The sequence below is a fragment of the Nuphar pumila genome, chromosome 2 (genome assembly GCF_984573655.1).
Source record: "Nuphar pumila chromosome 2, dmNupPumi1.hap1.1, whole genome shotgun sequence".
Taxonomy (NCBI): domain Eukaryota; kingdom Viridiplantae; phylum Streptophyta; class Magnoliopsida; order Nymphaeales; family Nymphaeaceae; genus Nuphar; species Nuphar pumila.
Window position 1 is genome coordinate 42,929,891 of NC_143250.1, and position 19,271 is coordinate 42,949,161.

A 19,271-nucleotide genomic window follows, 5' to 3' on the forward strand; every position below is an offset into this window, starting at 1 on the left:
TATCTGCTGCATATGTTGTTGCTCGATTTTCAGCTGAGCTGGCAGTTCTTTCAATGTTGAAGGTTGTGGGAACCTTGAAGGGGTTCTCGCAACCCCTTGAAGGTTCTCCCTCTAGCTCAGATGCCGATAGGTCACAGCTGAAGTCCAGCAAGAATAGGCTCCCCAACACTGTTGGCCAAATCCAAACTTGTTTTTTATTTAGTTCTCCCTTTTTTTTTCTTTATGCTTATTGGACTCTGGCGAGAACGTGGCTGGTTTCTCGGTGACAACCTCAATAAACAAAAATAATAATACTAATCGTTCTTTTGCTTTCCTGTTTTGATTTCCACTGTGTTCGCATGAACGATGAATGATGGCCTCGAACGACGATATGCAACCCCGAACGATGACCAACAAACTTGAGTTGCAGCATAAGCGATATGGACGAGTCTCTGCATGCAGCAAGAACCCGAGTTCTAATACCATTGAAGGATCGGGTCTTGTGCAAATAGTCCACCAGAATAAGAGTAAGAGATTTAGAAATGGTGTAAGGCCCTCTTAAAGGGCGATCTTTTTTTTCTATCTATTTTTATTTTGAGCGAGAACCTCTCCTTAATGTAGGAGAGTTGCTGGAACTGCTCCTCCCCTGGGTAGCGGTTACTCAGTAAAGATAAGGATTCTATTGATTTTCTCTTCTTAGAGAGAGCGGTAACCGTAACACACTCCATGTGATGAGGCATATTTAAATATGCCTTATTTGAATAGGCCCACTGTTGGGTGGTTCATGTGTTAGAGAGAGAGAGTAGGCCCACCTCTCTACTCAATGCATGAATCCACGAGTGAACATAGTCATTCATGGTCACGTATGACCCAACGGGCTTTATAATGGGGAATAGAGAAGTTGGTTACCACGCTACATTTAGATGTGAAAAAATAGCAACAAGTTTGCAGACTTTGCGGGTTTCATTTACGTATTGAAAGGTTTATGCAAGAGGACAAAATCAATATAAAGGAAAGGCTGGTGAATGACCTGAATCTTTCGAACGGTGAACAAGCATATAATCGACTGTCATACATAAAAGGAAACCAATCCCCTGAATGCATATTGACATTTTTTTGGATATAGGTTTGTTTTTTCTTCTTTTTTTTAGAGGTTGAGGCCACGGTTGTGATGGTTTGAATACGATAAATACTGAATCATCGGACTAGATTTCCCCACTTAAAAATAAAAAGGTAGGTCAACTTCTCCTATAAGAATGGGGATCTCTCTCTCTCATTCATATGTTGTCTCATTGCATCGAGGATTGTTTTGTAATCAACCTATACAGGTAAATCAAAATTGCAAAGGCCGTCATTCAACCTATACAGTTAATTAAAATTAATCCTTGGTCGCTTCAAATTTTAGAAGGTTTTTTATGGTTTTATCATAAACTAAGGAACCAACAGAGGGGTGGTAAGCAAGTGAAAACGCATGCACGCATGTGCACATACGTAACGAACCAAAGTTGAATTACAGAATTTTATCATTTTGATAACAATAAAAGGGACATATTTCATGTGGCAGGTTCATAACAATGGAGATACGCCAAGTTACTTCAAACCAATCAAGTGTATATCCTCTTTTCTTTCTCTTTTAGAGATAGAAGACCCACGTATGCATCCTAATTAGTAGGTTGAATAAACCTCCTTTTTTAACAAATTGCAAAACTAACACCAAATAAATCGCAACTACGTGAATTTAAACATCACCTACATGAGTAGGTCGACAAAAAAACAGATCAACTATTGAGATGAAGACGTGATGGAAATCAATGGTCATAACATTTCCTATAAATACAAAAAGAGCCCCTTACCACCATTGTTGGATGACAGAATTCTGTTCAAACTTACTCTGCACTGGAAGCATGATTAGATTAGATCAATATGCTAAAAACTGTTGTAGTAATTTACAAGGAGCCAGTTAGTCCATAATCCATGTAAAACTTGATCTTTGGACCCTCCCCCTCCATGTTCAACAAGTATTATACAGAAGAAAGGCGTTGTACTTGATGCAGTGTAACATCCAGCTATAGCCACCAGCCACCAACCTTGAGGCTTATGCAAATGGAGTAAATCACCAACACTCTTCCTAAGCCAGAATGGTATTAGGAGATGAAACATGTTTCAGAACATGGAAGAATTTCCATCTACAATAGTTGATTCATCAAAATTCACCTATAAAGGGTAGTATGGGAGATGCACCTCTTTCACCCCAGAAGGGGAGGCAGACTCCACTTTGAAGGAAACCCTATTCATATAGTGGAAGCCACAGAACCAGGCCAAACCAAGAAAGTGATTATGGATTAGTACTCTACTATATCCTTCCGTCGATCAGGTTGTGTTGCTGCATCTTTGTTCACGGATACACAAGCAGAAGGCACGTTAAAGGACTCCTTTAACCTATCGAAAACAGCTTTCACAGGAATGCTTGTTACTAAAGATGCTGACTCATCTTTGCCATTCTTACTACTGTCTTTCTGTTCAGTAGCAAATGAAGAAAGCATCCTGATTTTCTGGTTAGATAAGCATACTTTCTTCAGGATCTTTCTTGACAACTTATCAATAGGAACACGACGAGCATGGTTATTGTTTTTCCTTGACCCACTCTTGTGATGACCATTTCCATTGTTGAGTTTCTTCAGTGGAGGTCTAGACTCAAGAGATGAATAGTTTACCAAGCTCTCATTCTCCTGCACAGAGGGCTGCGACCTGGGTACTCGTTGCATGGCTGTTCTTCTCGCAGTTCGCCAAACAGGTGGAACTGGTGTGCTTTCATTTTTCTCACTGGAATCATCATGGAAACCAGGGTTAGCAAGAAGCAACTCGGAAGAACCATCCTCCAGGATTTCAATTTGCACGGGATGTCCTATTATGGCCTTTCCATTCAGTCTGCTCATTAAGGAAACTAGAGGGACATGCTCACCTTGGTAGCTTGATTGGACCTTCAGGTCGACATTGACTAGCATGGATTCAAACACACCATCTTGACCATTATCATACATCGGGTCAAGTTCAGATGCATAAAACCTTGGATCAACACAATCATCAGATTCTTCCCAATACCCACCCAAAGCTTCCTGAGATAACCAAGGCCTTGGATTCATGCTCATTACACTCTCCTCTGCTTCATAGAAATCTTCATCAGCACATCCATCAGCTACATCCATATGCCTCTTGCTTAGATTCCGCATATTGCGCTTTCCTTTCAGCTGCCATTTGGACATGCCATCCATGCCATTGGCTGCACGCTTCTTGAAAGGATGCGACTGAGATGGGTAACGTGAATATCCTGAATCGTCAATTTCCTCATTGCTCATCTTTGCAGACTGCCCTTTAGCTCGAAAATAAGAGGAACCATATCTGATATATCTGTCTGTGTTTCTGGATCCTGGTCCAGTGAGTACCTGAGAGGTATCTGTGCACAATAGATCATAAGAAATGTAGCCAGGATAACAAGAAAAGAGATGAAGACTGAATAATTTACAAAGAAGCTGCCTCAATCAGCTATTCAGAGAAAGCCGCCCAATATTAGCATTATTACATTCGACTGCCTACTTTTTCGAATGCATTTCAAATACCTGCCTGCTGTATAAAATGACTCTTTTGTCCTTTGTTTACAAAACAACTCATCTTATGGTCTTTGTTACACAAATCAAATAATGAAAGTCAGTCACTTTTTTTAAGAACTAAAGGTGAACTGGATGATTTTAGGACTAAACATGTCTCTGAAACATAAAATTCTAAAAGCAGGTGCCTTGATCATTCTGTTTCATATTCAATTCAGCTAAGGCAAATAATAACAACTCTTTGACTTTTCCACTATCCTTCAATTTATATGTTCCCTTTGTTGTTTATGATTGCTTTCCTCTAGTTTGAAGATTAAAACCAACAATTAGCTTTGATATGCCTCTTTTTGTTACATAGAAAGAGGGCTATGTCACATGGGTGCGGGTACGGGTGCGGAGCAATTTCAAAAATTTTGGACACGGCTATATATATATATATATATATATATAAGATTGTAAATTTTAAAGCAATAAGTTGACCAGTCAAAGTTGACAAAATATATATAACAATAAATATATATATATATATAACAATCACAAATGGACAAAAATAGACTCGATCAAAGTTGACCGAGTCCAAAATTAATTTTAATAAATTGACAAAAATAGACTTGGTCAAACTTGACCGAGCCCAAAATGTGAACAGACTCGCCCCCGGTGCGTTGACCAAGTCTGACACTTCGTTGACCGTGTTCGCCCCATGTCTGAAGCCGCACCCGTGTTGGGTACGGGCGACACGGGTGCGTCGACCTTTTAGCCGAGTCCATGTGACTTAGAAAGCAGGTGGGTATTGTCCTTTGCCTCTGCAAATTAGGAGGAATATTGGGTGCATGCAATATTCCACAAGCTCCTTGTATGTTCCTCTCTTGACCTCCCCTTTCCCGAGGTTCATACCTGCCACATCCTCGACCATAAGTAACTCCTGTGGCAAGAACGTCTTGTGATCCAATGTGAGTATGAGTATCTTGAGAGAATCCCTTCAAAGTCATCTCATACTGTAAGAGTTTGGCACGAAGATCTTCAAAAGAAGGTAAGTCTGGCAAACACAATAAGGAAGTGACCATCATATGATAATCGGGTCCTAGCCCGCTCAAAGTTTGTTGCACCATATATTTATCATTGACTGCACGCCAACTGATTTGTAATAGTCTTCATTTTGTTTAAGTACTCCATGATAGTCATGAAATCTTTTCTCGGCATTTGAAACTCTTTCTTTAAAAATAGAACTCTGATCTGAGAAACTTGAGAATATGTCTGAACAAGTCGGTGCCATAATCATATGGCTGAGCAGTCATCTGGGATTGCCACAATCACCTCCCTGTGATAGAGTGGAAGTGATGTAGGCAACCAAAGACCGATCTCGCTTCATCCAGGATATGAACTCTGAATTTCTAACAAAGGTAATAGAGGTGTCACCCTCCTCATTCTTTCCTTCCTGTGATATGAACTTTGGAGGAACAGGAACAGAGTAATCCAGATGTCCAGAAAGATCCTGACTTCTTATGAATTGGATGATTTATCTCTTCCAGGTTAGAAAATTAGAATTGTTCAGTTTCTCACATACAAGTTGACTAAGGAAGTTGGAAGAAATGCCAGATTGAGAAGAAAAAAATGAATTCATAGTTGATGGAAGGCGAAAACATGATAGAATTAGAGACAAGAGAGAAGCAAAACAAGAAAAAGTAAAGGACCAAAAGATTCACTTTAGATCCAACAAATAAAATTCAGAAATCAAGTTCAGAACTGATAGTTTAATTTCAGAGAACTCGGCTGCCTTTTTTTTAATATCTGCAGACCCGAGACAGAAACCTAGACTATGCAGTAAACTGTTCTGAATGAAGATCAGCCAATAAGAAACACGTTTTTTTAAGGTAACGTGTTTTTCTTTTCGAAAAATGCAAAGAAAACGAGAAGAAAAGGATGAAAGAGAATAATTCAGAAATAGCTAATAAAAAACAGATCTGATATTTTATTCAGATCTGAAACTGATCTGACGTTAATCTAAAGAAAATAGCAAAGGAGAGGGATGGACGTGATATGGACTTATGAAATCACGCAAAGGATCAAATTTGATCTTGCATGATTATAAAAGAAAGAGTGTTGGGTGAGATCACATCCAACAGTATGAAAAGAAGAACAAGAAAGATAAAGGGAGAAAGGATAATCCAAGATTCGGATTTTAGAAATAAGAAAACATGTTGGCTTAAATGGATTAAAAAAGGAATAAAGAAAATAGAAGAATAGGTAAGATCTGATTGAGAGATACCATAGAAGAAAACGCATATGAGGCTCATAAGAAGAATATGATCTTCAGAATTGCATCTTTAGCTCTGATACCATGTTAGAAAATGGTATTCTACCATTCAATCACAAGAAGAAGCATAGAAGGGAGAGAGAGACTCTGGTGGCTGCAAAAAAACCCAAAATAGGGGGTCTGTGGTATTGTCTTCTCATTCAGTATATGCTGGTACAATTATTAGGGTACGAAAATACCCATTGCACAACAAGTTAAAATTACAATATGCCATTAATGAACATGTGCTTAAATAAAACTTGAGTTGTGAATGATGACTTCTTTTCAGGGTAGTGCACGTATTACGAGAAAAAAGCTAGAGCGCGAGGAAAAGAAGCCCTGCAAATTTTTACTTTTCTTTATCTTTATTTTTTGGGGGGCAGAGGGTCATTTTATTAATTGGGTTGTAATAAGGCCATTTTATTTTTTTTAAGCCCTCTGCATAGGGTAACTCCTGTAATTAGTTAATTAGTCTTTTTCTTTTCTTGAAAGGCAATAAAGTTCATCTCTGTGTAGGGTACAACAGTTCGTTCCTTGAGTTCGACCCGGACTTCACCACTAGTGTGAGCCGATTTTTATAATTTGATGCACGGTTTACATAGGCACTTTTATTAAAAATTATCTTTTAAAATTACTTTATTGAAAAAGTAGCATCACATTCCTCATACGTGTGTGTGGGTGGGTGTATGTGGCAGGGGGTAGTAACAAAAGTATTGTGTGTGTGGGGGTGTATGTAGCAGGGGGTAGTAACAAAAGTACCTAATATCTAGTAAAACCCCATTGGGTTTTCTAACAATCTATTGACAGATGGATTAGACCATACAAACGTGACCTCTATAGTTTAGTAAAAACATATTTCAGATTGTGATATTCGATAATTGGACAGATTTTTGGCATAATACACAAAAAACTTCACAGTACAAGAAAAAAAGGTTTTTTATGTTGAAACAACTCCAAAGCATGTTTCCTAGTAAAGAAAAAAAAACATGTCAAAAAATGTAGGGCCCAGTAAAGTAGACAACAAATGCAACTATGATTTATGAAAGATAGTATTATACTACCATTAGTACCAAATATTTACCACATACATGTGTGTGCATGGAAATTGTATTATGACTAATACATTAGCATATTATCATATTATGGCACCACCCCCATGTCAACTTGGCCTCAGTGAGAATTCCTGGAGCAAAACCACTGTGATCAGGTTAAGTCTTCAAACAAAAGAACACTTTACAATGTTTTGGTACTTCATGAAACAACCTGTATGCTATAGCAAATTTCTCACCAGGCAAGTAATCAGATGTTCATACATCTATAATGAACTATCTGAGTTTCATTTGGAACAGCATTGGAGGGACTGAAAAATCAGGAAAAGTATTGGAGAATAATGATCCATTACTTAGGCTCACTTAAGTAAAGCTTAAAACTAAATTTGTAGTTCAGGTTTCTACTATAGGCCCTGAGGCCAACTAACATGACTTTGTTTTAGACCCCATCAGGGATTTAATATCAACTTGCACTAATGAAATATGAAGATACTCGTATCTTTAATTGAAGCCAATGATTCCTTTTTTCTTTCTCAGGTAAGCAAGCCAGGGTTATGCAAAACCATACAAGTACATTAATATACATATTACATGTTACACATCATTTACAATGGGAAACCACTGAAATGGTTTGTCCTTACAAATTTTATCATGGCACAAGGTCCATAGCCAATCTAGACTCCTAGCATATTTGTTATCTTTACAACATGATTAAATCTAAATCATTGAATTTATACATGTAAAATGATGATTAACCATCCTGGACTACCCCTTCCTTGAATGTAGTTGTTAATCATCTTTGCATCCCTTCAAGATGATTCCAAAATAACCCAACTGTCCACATTGATTCTATTAAGAATTGGATTAGAGCAATCCCACTCTTTTGCCCTGTTATTTGTCCTTCAAATCTATTTAAGGAACAAGTTCACCATGCGGTCGCACATTTTTCTAATTTCCTTGTTATTTCCTAAAATTAGATCATTTTACATGAACCAAGGAGATGCCTATTTTCAGCGTCCCCGCTCAAGGAAGTGGGTTAAAGGAAAATTTATCTGTTTTTTTCTTCTTATTGAGTTTTTTTGGAGGAAGATGGCATCAAATGACCCAGAATGGCAATGGGGCACTCAAGTAACGAGTGGAAACCAATTGAAACTCGAGTGCAAGTTTTGTCGTAATACTTCTTATGGTGGTATCTCTCGGTTAAAGCATCATTTGGTTGGGAGACATTACAATGCTGTCCCATGCATGTCAAGGAATTTGCCGGAGGCCATAAAATCACAAAGACATCAGTTGCTTACCACTTTGAGAGAAAAAAGAAAGAGAAGGACATGAATCAAGTGGAAATGGGGTATCTGCATCCATGGGATGATGTTTTTGATGTAGATAATGATATTCTTACTTCTAATCCTACAAACCCTAGCATAGCATCAAAAGTAGAAAGCTCTGAAACGAAGGACAAATGTGTAGCTACTTCTAGCAGTAGTGGTGATACGAGTAGAAAGAGAAGAGGAGGAGGAGGGAATTCCTCTAGAGGAGGTAGAGTTGGAGGCTCTTAGGAGTTTTTTCCTTCCTAAGACTGCCCTTGGGTCTCGGTCCGACATTCGCACAAACATTTAGTCGTGAAAGCGAATGTCGTAGTTGATAGATGATTTTATGATGCATGCATTTCTTTCAATGTAGCGAATTCATTTTACTTTCAAACCATGGCAAATGTCATAATTAGTATCGGGTCTAGATATAAAATGCCTTAATATCATCATTTGAGAAGAAAATTTCTAGATGTTAATGTGAATGAAGTGAAGGCATATTGTGATAAGATGAAACAGTCAAGGAAGAAAACTGGGTGTAGCATCATGGCAGATGAGGGGACTGATAGAAAGACAAGGACCTTGATAAATTTTCTTATTTATTGCCCGAAAGGAACTATGTTTTTGAAATCTATCTAATACTCCTAAGACAACAAATGTGTTGCTCAGGATGTTTGATGAGGTTGTAGAAGAGGTGAAGCCTGAAAATATAGTTCAATTTATCACTGATAGTGCAGCAAATTATAGGCCAACAAGTAAAGAATTGGCAGAAAATTATGAGACATTCTTTTAGACCCCATGTGTTGCCCACTCCATAGACCGCATGCTTGAGGACATCGGCAAGAGGGATGAGAAAAAACAAACAGTTGAATGCTGCCAAGTTTATTTACAATCATGCATAGATTTTCAGCTTAATAAGAAAATACACTATTGGTGTTGAGTTGATTCGTAGTGCAGTTACTAGATTTGCTACGAACTTTTTGAGTGTGCAAAGTCTAGTAAAGAATAGAACTGCACCTAAAAAAAATCATCATGAGTGAAATGTATATCCCAATGCAACATAATGAAAGCCAAGAGAAATTGTGGATATTGTATTTAGAAGTTCATTTTGGGACTCTTGCGTGAAGTTGAGAATCACCACACCTTTGGTGAAGGTGCTTAGATTGGTTGACAGTGAAGACTGACCAGCTATGGGTCATCCCCTAAGAAGCCATGGACAGAGCAGAATAGACTATTAGAGATAATTTGAATAAAAAGAAAAAACTTTACAAACCTATATGACGCATCATTGATCATAAGTGGATTGGGAAGCTTCATCAACCTCTTTATGCTACAACATATTATTTGAATATTGCATTTAGATACTCTCTTGCATTTAAATTGGATAAGTGAACAACAGAAATTTTTATTGCATGGAGAGGTTGATCTCTTATCATTGCATCCAAGATAAAATTCACGAAAAAATTGAGATGTATGCTTAGTTGTCAAAGGCGGCCTAGGCGACATAGACACAGCCCCACCTCCAGGACAGTGAGGCCCTATTTTGCCGCCTAGGCTTTTTTTTGAATTTTTGTTTTGAATTTTTTTTTCAAAGACATCATTTGTTTTCTTCTTCGAGGAGGAGAAGAAAGAAAGAGAACACGTTATTTGTCTATTGCTTGTATCATGTCTATTGTTGAGAAGAATAAGAAGAAGACATTATTTATCTATTGTTTGTATTATGTCTATTATTGTTAATTTTTTTGTATACATGATTTTACTTTTTGTGTATTGTTCATTCACATTGTTAGTTGTATGGTTTGTTTATTCAATTGTTAATTTATTCTTAATTTGTTTGAAAAGGTTAAAGTCATGTAATATAATTGTTTTATAGTGTTTAACAACATATTATTTGTCTATTGCTTATTATTGATTGATTTTATGTTGTATACATGTTTCTTATTATTCTTCTTTATGTTTTTTTAATTTATTTATTTTTTGGCACCGCCTAGGCCCCCGCCTAGGCCTTTTTAAGGGCTCACTGCCTAGGCTCCACCTAGGGCCTATGACAACTAAGGATGTATGACAATGCAATGTATGATAATGGCGAGACCTGTAGCAATGCGAAACTATTTCATGATGTATCCAAGTAATTTATTTTGTCTATTTCAATTTTATTTTATTATTTATTTATGATGTTTTGTATCTATTATTTTCATATTTCCTTTTTTTGTATTTTTAGACATGTGGTGGACTAGATTTTCAAGTGATGTTGCAAAATTGAGAGTTTTTATCCTTAGCATTCTTAGTCAAACATGTAATGCAAGTGGATGTCAAAGAAACAGGAGCGACTTTGAGCAAATCCATATAAAAAGAAATAGATTGGAGCATAAAAGGCTTAATGACCTCGTTTACGTTCGCTACAACTTACTGCTAAGGCAAAAGTAGGGATGGCAAAGGACCGGGGGAAAGCGGGGCCCCGCCTCGCCCCGTTTGGACCGGGGATGGAGGCGGGGACGAAGGTTAAAATCCATCCCCATCCGGGGGTGGAGGCGGGGGATGGACGTGCACTTTTCCCCGCCCCGACCACTTTTCCTCGCAATATCCTCGCCCCGACCCGCCTCATCCCCGTTTGAACCGGGGATGGAGGACATGAAACGGGGATGAAGGCGGGGGTGGAGGATAAAATCCATCCCCGTCGGGGATGGAGGCAGGGGTGGAGGATAAAATCTTGAGGCGGGGCTAGGGTGGAGACCTTGTCCCCCGCCCCGCCCCGCCCCGCCCCGCCCCACTGCCATCCCTAGGCAAAAATATATAAAACTATCAAGTTTATTTATCATTTTCATGTGTTTATTTAAAGTTTTTGTTGTTATACAAAACTCAACTAATTTCAATTTTTTATATCTATTTAGGCAAATTAAGAAGGTATCATCAAGGAGGCATAAGGAGCAATTTGATTTCATTAGTCTAGAACATTTTGAGAATGCATGTGTTAAAAAAGAACCAAGTATTTAAAATGAAGAGGACATTCAACAGGTCAACGTGGAAGAAAATAAGAGGTAGATGATGAAGTGCCTACATATATTGGGGAGTAAGGGTGGGTATCGAAACGGGCCCGTTTATAGCTCGGCCCAACGGGCTTTAAGTGAGGACTGGCCCGAAGATGGCTCGGCCCGTTTACTAACTGATCGGGTTTTGGCCCGGTTCTTAACGGACTCGGGTTTGAAGAACAGCCCATGGTTGGGCCAATGTGAAGCGGGTCAGGTCGGGTCCGGCCTGGCCCGACCCAAATCCATTTGTAAATAGTAATAATTAATAAGTTACCAACTTCCCATATACCCAACTAATTATCTTTCTAGTTTTGATAAAATTAATGCAACTAATTAGGCAAATAGTTACAAGGTTACTATGCAATAGTTATTTTTTATATTATTAAAAAATTAATAAATAACACAGGCCCATTGGGCGGGCCCAATAGCTAGCTGGCCAGCTCATGCCCGACCGACATATATAACAAGCTAGGTTTCAGACCAGTATTTAACGGCCCCTGGCCTACAATCTTGGCCCAAACCTGGCCCATGGCACGCCAGGCCAGCTTGGCCCATCGGGCCAGTCGGCCCGTTGCCCACCCCTATTGGGGAGAATGTAAATGTGGATAATGAACAAGTAGGAAAAGGAGAAGACGTAGAACAGGAAGATAATGATGATGATTAAAATTTTGCTTTTGTTTATATTTTGGAAAAACTTGGTTATGTAAAACTTAAGTACTCACAAACTTGGTTATTTTGCTTTTGTTTATCTATGTTACCTGGACACACCACTTTAGGTGGCATACCCGTGTCGACACAGGTACGGGTACCAAACACGACATTTTGAGTGTCCTATATTATATTATATTATATTATATTATATTATATTATATTATATTATATTATATTATATATTTTTAGTATATAATATATTTTAGATATATAATATATTCAGTATATAATATAATATATTCAGTTTATTTTGAATTTATTTTTTATTTATGTGATATTTAATAATATATACATACATATACAAATGTGTCCCTGTACCCACATTTTTTGTAACTGTCGTGTTGTACCCTTTGTATCAGTACACATACCTACAGCTATACCCGCACCCAGGTGACATAGATGTTTACGTATTATGAAACTATGAGTCTTGTGACATGTTCTTAATTGCATAATATTTCATATTTTGCATTGTTCTTGTGAGATATGCATGAATTATTATCTTTAGTATTTGATATTATCTTTAGTATTTGATCTTCGACTATGTCACATAGGTGCGGGTAAGGAAGTAACACTTTAAAAAAACTTGGGTGTGGGGTTGCGGGGAGTGTGTGTGTGTGTGTGTGTATATATATATATATATATATATATATATATATATATATATTTTTAACAGTTTTAAGTTAACACTGTGTATTTGTCTGCATTTATGTATTTGTATATATATAATATAGATAAAAATTAACTTGATTAGGGTTAAGTGAATCTACTTTTGAATAGAAATGAACCTCAGTGTAGTTGACTTCACCTAACACAAAGGAAGTTGTGTCCAAGTGTCGCACCCGTATCATAAATGCTTGATATGTGATTCTATGGTTGTATCATATGCAATTCATCATTGTTTCATATGTTATGAATTTTTAGGAGGGTTTTTTTCCTGATTTTTTGGGGGTTTTTTTGGATTTTTTATTGAAAATTTATGATTTTTTTACAATACAATATATATCTTATTTTGGGCCGACCGATACAGTTTATGATACGCTTTTTACAACCTTGGTATAAAACATCGTATTTGAGTCAACTTTAACACATGAAAATAATAAATAGAATATACTAAACATTATCCAATGATTAGATTTTGCTTTCCAAGATTAGATCTTTGTAAATCAAGTGTGTACCGCCAATAGCTATGGTGGTACAGTACCACCATAGGAGCGCCCTATATATATACACAGACACAAGCTATACAAGTGAAGCTCCATATATAGTTTCCAAAGCAACTATAATACTGGTCATATGTTATTTCCAATTCACTTTAAATAATAGATAAAATACATAAACAAAGACATCCAACATAAACATTTAAAACCATTTTCAAATTTAACCAGCTATTTCCAATGTGTAATGTATAAGCATCCAGATGTCTTGATTGCAGTTCACAGTCAGTAATATACCATACAAAGTAAACAACTAAAACACAGGAGGCCCATGAATTTTATATTAAATCATATATACCACAACTATGAACACATATAAGCATGTAACAATAAATCAAACACTTGGGACATCAAGGGCAATGTCATTGTATACTAATAAACATTGAAGCCTTCAAAAAGAGGAAATATGGATCATTAATACGAAAAAGTTTTTCTTGGACAAACGATAGAGAAGAAGTTAATAATTCAAACCTGAAAGCATTGTACCCTCTTCCTCCATGCCATGATTAAATGAATCTCGCTCACAAGAATCAGATTCTCCCTCATCCATCAACCTATCCTCTGTCAAAGAACTGGGGTAGAGAAGAGAGTTATCCATCCCAAACTGGTAATGTGATGTCTGCATTTGATCTGGAAAATATTCTGCATGGTCCATACTATCATATGATGGAATTTTTCCCCTTGTTGAGGAGCCCAAATTACCCATCTGCACTTTTTCTCCTGGCCTTGAAATAGTGAAACCCATATCATCAGATTGTGATGATTGGCATGCTTGTAGTTTTGCACTACTTTGCAATACCTGGACAAGAGTACGCCGCCTGTCACGCCTTTTAACAACGGATTCTTCACATGAGACACCAAGCGACCGCTTCCTTTTCATAGAAAAAAAACTTTTCTTGCTGCTTATCTGATTTGCAGTTCCAGTGCCACGAAGAGTGGGAGAAATAGCACGAATGAGATATTCAGATGGAGGCATTCTTGTGTTACCTTCACATGTTGTGAACGTAGAATTTGTTCTCTTTGATGATGCAGTTTTAAGGCCAAAATCTTGCAGGCCCCTCATCCGAGGCATGGTTTCAGTATTATCATCTTCCCAGTGTAGTTGGTTTCCCTGTTTAATCTTTTGTATGGCTAAAGGGCTAGACCTATGTTCTTCATTCATGGATGAACCTAATTTTCTAGAAAGAGATTGTGATTTTACATTCATATATCTACCGGTACCTCTAGCTTCATCTTCTGTGAATTTAGTATTTGAAGGAAAAGAATGCCCAAAATCCTTTTTCATAATAGAAAACCTCTTATCACCCATAGAGTTAGATACACCACCAAATTTCTGTTGCTTCCATTCAAGTTGCAGCTTTTCAAGCTCAAGAGCGTGAAGAATTGCATCTTCTCGACGGGCATATTTCTCTCTTTTCTTTGGTGGAAGGCCCTGGGAAGATTCAGCCTTTCTAATACAGTCATCAAACTCACCACATCGAAATGCCTTCACACGCTTGGACTTCTCCAGATTGTACCAATCCCTGAAACACGTTAACATTTAAGTTATAGAAAATTTAATTTGAATAAAAGAAACTCCAAATACTCCACAATGCTACATTACTTCATATAAATGTGCACACACACACACGGGTGAAGTTCACCAGTGCACCACTTGTGACCCAATCGGTCGCTATCCCCCCCACACCCTCCAATCATTTCTCTTTATCAACCTGTTCCTCCCCTTTTCTCATACAAGGGGAGGAACAGGTTGATAAAGAGAAATGATTGGAGGGTGTGGGGGGGATAGCGACCGATTGGGTCACAAGTGGTGCACTGGAAATGAAAATGGCATTGCCTAGCAACAGTAATACCATGCATTTTTTCGGTCATCCCCATTGGGGGAAAATGGCCAGATGAAAATTGCTTGGATCAAGTGAAACCCCTTCAATCTTTCAGCACACATGCACACATATTTGCATGGCATAGGCACCAGTTTGGTTTCCCAAGAATACATCTCTTCTTTGTCCCTAGCCTAGGGTGCAGCCTAGTAGATTATTAACTTCCAGACCCACCAAATGCAATTAAAATTTCTTCTTGTGAGGCATAAAATCACAACTATGATCAAATTAAAGGAAGCTCCTTTAAAATAGCATCATGTTGATATGGGTAACTGACATATCTCTCCAACTCTTGCTCATGAACATTACACTATTCCAGAAGAGCTCAAGAAAACCCAAGGAATTCAAACACTTCAACCGAATCATAAGCATAGTTAATCATAAATTCCCAAATAAGTCATACTCAAATTTTTGACATTCATTCTTTGATCCAATTGAGTGAAACGTTGGACATGGGTAACTACTTTTGAATATTACGAAAAATGGAGTATCTGATTTTGAAATTTGATCAAGGAAAAATGGAGTATCTGTGTGACATAGTCAACCCATAACTTCGCAGCTCATCAAGGCTACTTGACCGATGGACTAAATCCAAATCTTGTGCTTGTAAAGGTTCAACTGACTCAAGATGGACAACTTGCAGTGACAAAGGTTGCTGATTTTGGCAGGTCAACAGATGCTCAACAAAAATGTATTGACATATGAGAACAAAGTCTCATAGAAAAAAAAAATCTTGTAAACAAAATAATTAAGAGAAGAAATAGTAATTGGTTAGATACCACAACTGTTTCACTTTTTTTACCATAACTGCTTTTGAATGTTCAGGCATGACTTATTTTTTGACATTCTTTCTTTGATCCAATTACCCCATGAAGTGTTTGCCAAATTTTTGACCCAAGAAACAGGGTTTTATAAATGTCATACTTTTCAAAAAATTTGACACTGAATTTCAGTAGTAGACTTTATCAAATGTGCACCTCAACAAAATTCTGGAGCAAGAAAGTTATCCCTGTAGGCCTCTGGAAAACAAGGCCTGGCCTTTTTTCTTTCAGGCAACATAATCTTTTGAAAACATTAGAAACTTTTAAAGCCAAACTAAATGGAAACTGAGCTTGAAAATGAGAAAACAAATTCAAAGCTGCCAAATGACGAAAATAGAGATAGACAAATAAAAACATTCAAAAGCAGAAAATACGGATCTTCTTATCAGAACCACCAATTTTTCAAGGCTGAAATTTACATTAATAATAGAAAAGGATATAGCTACACAAGCTACAAGAAGGCCAATCCCTGAGCACAAAAAACGAGAATAGCACATATGCAATATTGCTCAACAGCTCTAGCTAAACCTTGACATAACTATTCTTGGTAGTAGATAGAAAAGGGAAAAGATCACCAAAAAAATATCAAGAATATGGTCTACTCCAACTTCCTTAAAAGGAAAACTTATTCATCAATCCACACGGTCATGCATGCATAATATAGCATTACTTAAAATGAAAATATACATGGTACAAAAAGATTAGAATATAAGTGATTGTTCACGGAGTCAATTTGAAAGTTTTTACTATGTGTTTGGCTTCATGAAAAAAACAAAAAGGATGATTAAATACATGAATCATTAGTTAAAGGGAAAACCGCAGAATAGACACCCAATAAATAACAGGTCATCCATGCTCGAATGATTCCCACAACAATCCAAGCCAAGCAGAGCCAAATTGTACACTCGGACGCAGTTCTTATGATTCTTCACAAAGCATCATGCAACACCTTAAAAATAACAGATAAGTTTCACTCAATGACCCATATAATCAGCAAGTTAGTCCAACAACTGTGAAGTCCTTGTGTTTCATTTTTCAAGATTACTACCCAAGAGCTGTGGCAGAAGCATCTAAGTGTTTCCACATGAAGCTCGAATGACTTTAGAATCATTTCTTAAATAGACAACTACATGGTTGCATCAGCATCATTATAATTATTCCCACAATAACCCACTCCAACTAATCTGGAAAACAAGAAATTCAGTACATCCAATTCCAACAAGTAGACAAAGAAAGAATGTATGGTACAGTTTTCTCTGCAACCAATTCAATGTGTTGGAATGCTGTGGAGAAATATCTTGACATCGGCATCAAACTACAAGAATAGCAGAACCTCCATCATGTTCCAGTAGTGTAATCATTGCTGATCTTATGATTCAAACCAAATAGCATGATATCCAGAAAAGGGTTAGTTGCTTAAGCTTGTCATCTTTCACATCATTTTTTATTTCACGCATACACACATCAAGCGAAAATATGGAAAATTATGCTAAAGATGACACCCAATTCCAACAGGCAACAAAATGAGCATCTAAACCCATTTTCAGAATTCAACCAACACAACATTCAGGAATTGGGCCAACAATACAAAGTATAAACGATATACAATCTGCCACAGAGAGAAAGAGAGAGAAATACAAACTGCAAACCATATACAATCTGCCTAAATTCATGCAAACCACAGAGAGAGACAGAGAGACAAAAATACATAGAAACCATATTCAATCTGCCTGAACTCATGCAAACCATAGAGAGAGAGAAATACAAAGTACAAACCATATACAATCTGCCTGAACTCATGCAAGCGACAGCGAAAGAGAGAGAGAGAGAGTAAAAACCGCAGCCAAAATTTAATGAAAATGCATCAGAAACAAAAAGCAGAGATACAAATAAATATGATCAAATTCAACCACCCCATGAAAACGTTAGAGAGAGAGAGATTACACGCTCGCGTCTTCTCTTCCGAGAAGCTTAACAGGCGTCCCCGACCTTGGCGACATCAAATGTGTCGCCGAAAGCTCGTTCTGCCCCAGAATTCTTCCAGGCCACCACGACCCGTTCCTCCTCCTCACCCACACTATGGTGCCCACGCCACAATCCACCGCCTCGTCCTCCGGAATTCCCATCCTTTCGATCAAAACCACCAACACCCACAAACAAAAAAAATCCTAGTTCCCCAGAAAAAAAACCTCACATGCACATAGATCTGATCAAATCGTCACTGCCCATCAGCTCAACCTCCATCGAACCCATGAAAATAACACATAGTTGTCCCAAAACCGACAAACCGCTCACCAACTAGGGCTTCGGAATCCAACCGGGACACTCGTTTTCTCCAAGTGGGTAGTCGCAAAATCCTGACAAAACCATCCAAATCATGAAATTCCGGGATTTCTTCATAATGGGTGAGATGTTTCCCGAGATTCAAACATGTTCCCGAAGATATTTAGGCCCTTTTCAAATTTTTTGCCTCTTTCGCTCTTTCCCTCCTCTTCCTCTTCCCTTGTGGGTAGTTTCGGAGATGTGCAGAGGTGCAGAAGAAGCACACGAGATTTGCAGTGTGAGAAGGGGAGAGGGTGAAAGGGGAATGGGAAGGGCTGGCATGCCCTGGGTATGTTTCCTTAACCAGAGGTTTGAAGCCCCACCTAGGGTTAGGGTTAAGACTCGCAAAAAGATATGGGGAAAGGTAATTAGGGCAAAATTAGGGCAAACTCTTTTTAACCGCAGTTATTTACCCACTGAATCTTTAAAAACGAAAAACGTGATTTGAAAGATTCCCGGTGCTGACCGGCTTGCCTTGCCTACTCGGTTCGTCTTGTCTCGGCTGATCCGGAATCTTATTACAGACTCGGTTCGTATTGTCTCCGGTGATTCGGAATCTTATTAGACTCAGTTCGCCTGAGCTGACCCGGCTGACCCTCAGATCCAAGTCCTCGTGTGGTAGAGTTCATAGTCACGAATCTTGTTCTTGGAAAAAAATATGGACAAGGAAAAAATCTCGTAATATTTTGAAAATTGAGATTTTCAAATATTACATATATATACTAGAATAAATTAAGCAAAAAAGTGTTTTTTATTGCATTAGTATGGTAAAAAATGTGACATTTTCAAAATACATATAATATTTTGAAAAGTCAATAGATATTTATGACATGGTAAAAAAAAATTGGGGGTAACGACAGTCATTAAAGAAGTGGATGACAAGCTAATATTTAATCAATAAATGCGTTGAATGTGAAGTATAAAGCATGTAGAAAACATAAAGAAACGCAAATACGAAGTGACAACAATGTAAGTGTGTAAGAAGGTGATATAAAAGAATATCTGGATAAAATGTATGCTTGATTAAATGCAACGTTTAAATTTTTTTATCGTGTGTGAGA

The 19,271-nt window shown here is 37.6% G+C and overlaps 1 protein-coding gene across 3 annotated transcripts; it reads right to left on the bottom strand.

Moving 5' to 3' along the window:
• Positions 1-1,777: 1,777 nt before the first annotated feature.
• On the bottom strand, positions 1,778-18,459 carry LOC149845355 (uncharacterized protein At1g51745-like). Of its 3 annotated transcripts, none has more exons than XR_016430434.1 (4): positions 17,833-18,459; positions 13,659-14,710; positions 2,221-3,433; positions 1,778-2,107 (listed from the first exon to the last, which is right to left on the bottom strand). XR_016430434.1 is itself a non-coding variant. In XM_089997583.1 (4 exons), exons 1-4 carry the CDS (start codon positions 18,012-18,014, stop codon positions 2,690-2,692), a joined length of 1,839 nt encoding a protein of 612 aa, XP_089853709.1. In that variant the 5' UTR covers positions 18,015-18,452; the 3' UTR covers positions 2,580-2,689. The 3 variants fall into 3 exon arrangements, 2 of the variants coding, with proteins under 2 accessions (XP_089853708.1, XP_089853709.1); XM_089997583.1 differs by lacking the exon at positions 1,778-2,107 and having other exon boundaries at positions 2,580-2,802; positions 2,942-3,433; positions 17,833-18,452; XM_089997582.1 differs by having other exon boundaries at positions 1,778-3,433; positions 17,833-18,458.
• Between the last annotated feature and the right edge of the window lie 812 nt (positions 18,460-19,271).

What these genes read in the sequence shown, in the direction of transcription:
- LOC149845355 (XM_089997582.1), bottom strand. Translation starts at nt 18,014, where the DNA reads ATGGGAATTCCGGAGGACGAGGCGGTGGATTGTGGCGTGGGCACCATA. An exon ending in GGAAGAGAAGACGCGAGCGT is followed by an intron (nt 14,711 to 17,832) that starts GTAATCTCTCTC and finishes AACGTGTTTCAG; the next exon opens with GGATTGGTACAATCTGGAGA. An exon ending in AGAGGGTACAATGCTTTCAG is followed by an intron (nt 3,434 to 13,658) that starts GTTTGAATTATT and finishes TATTGTGCACAG; the next exon opens with ATACCTCTCAGGTACTCACT.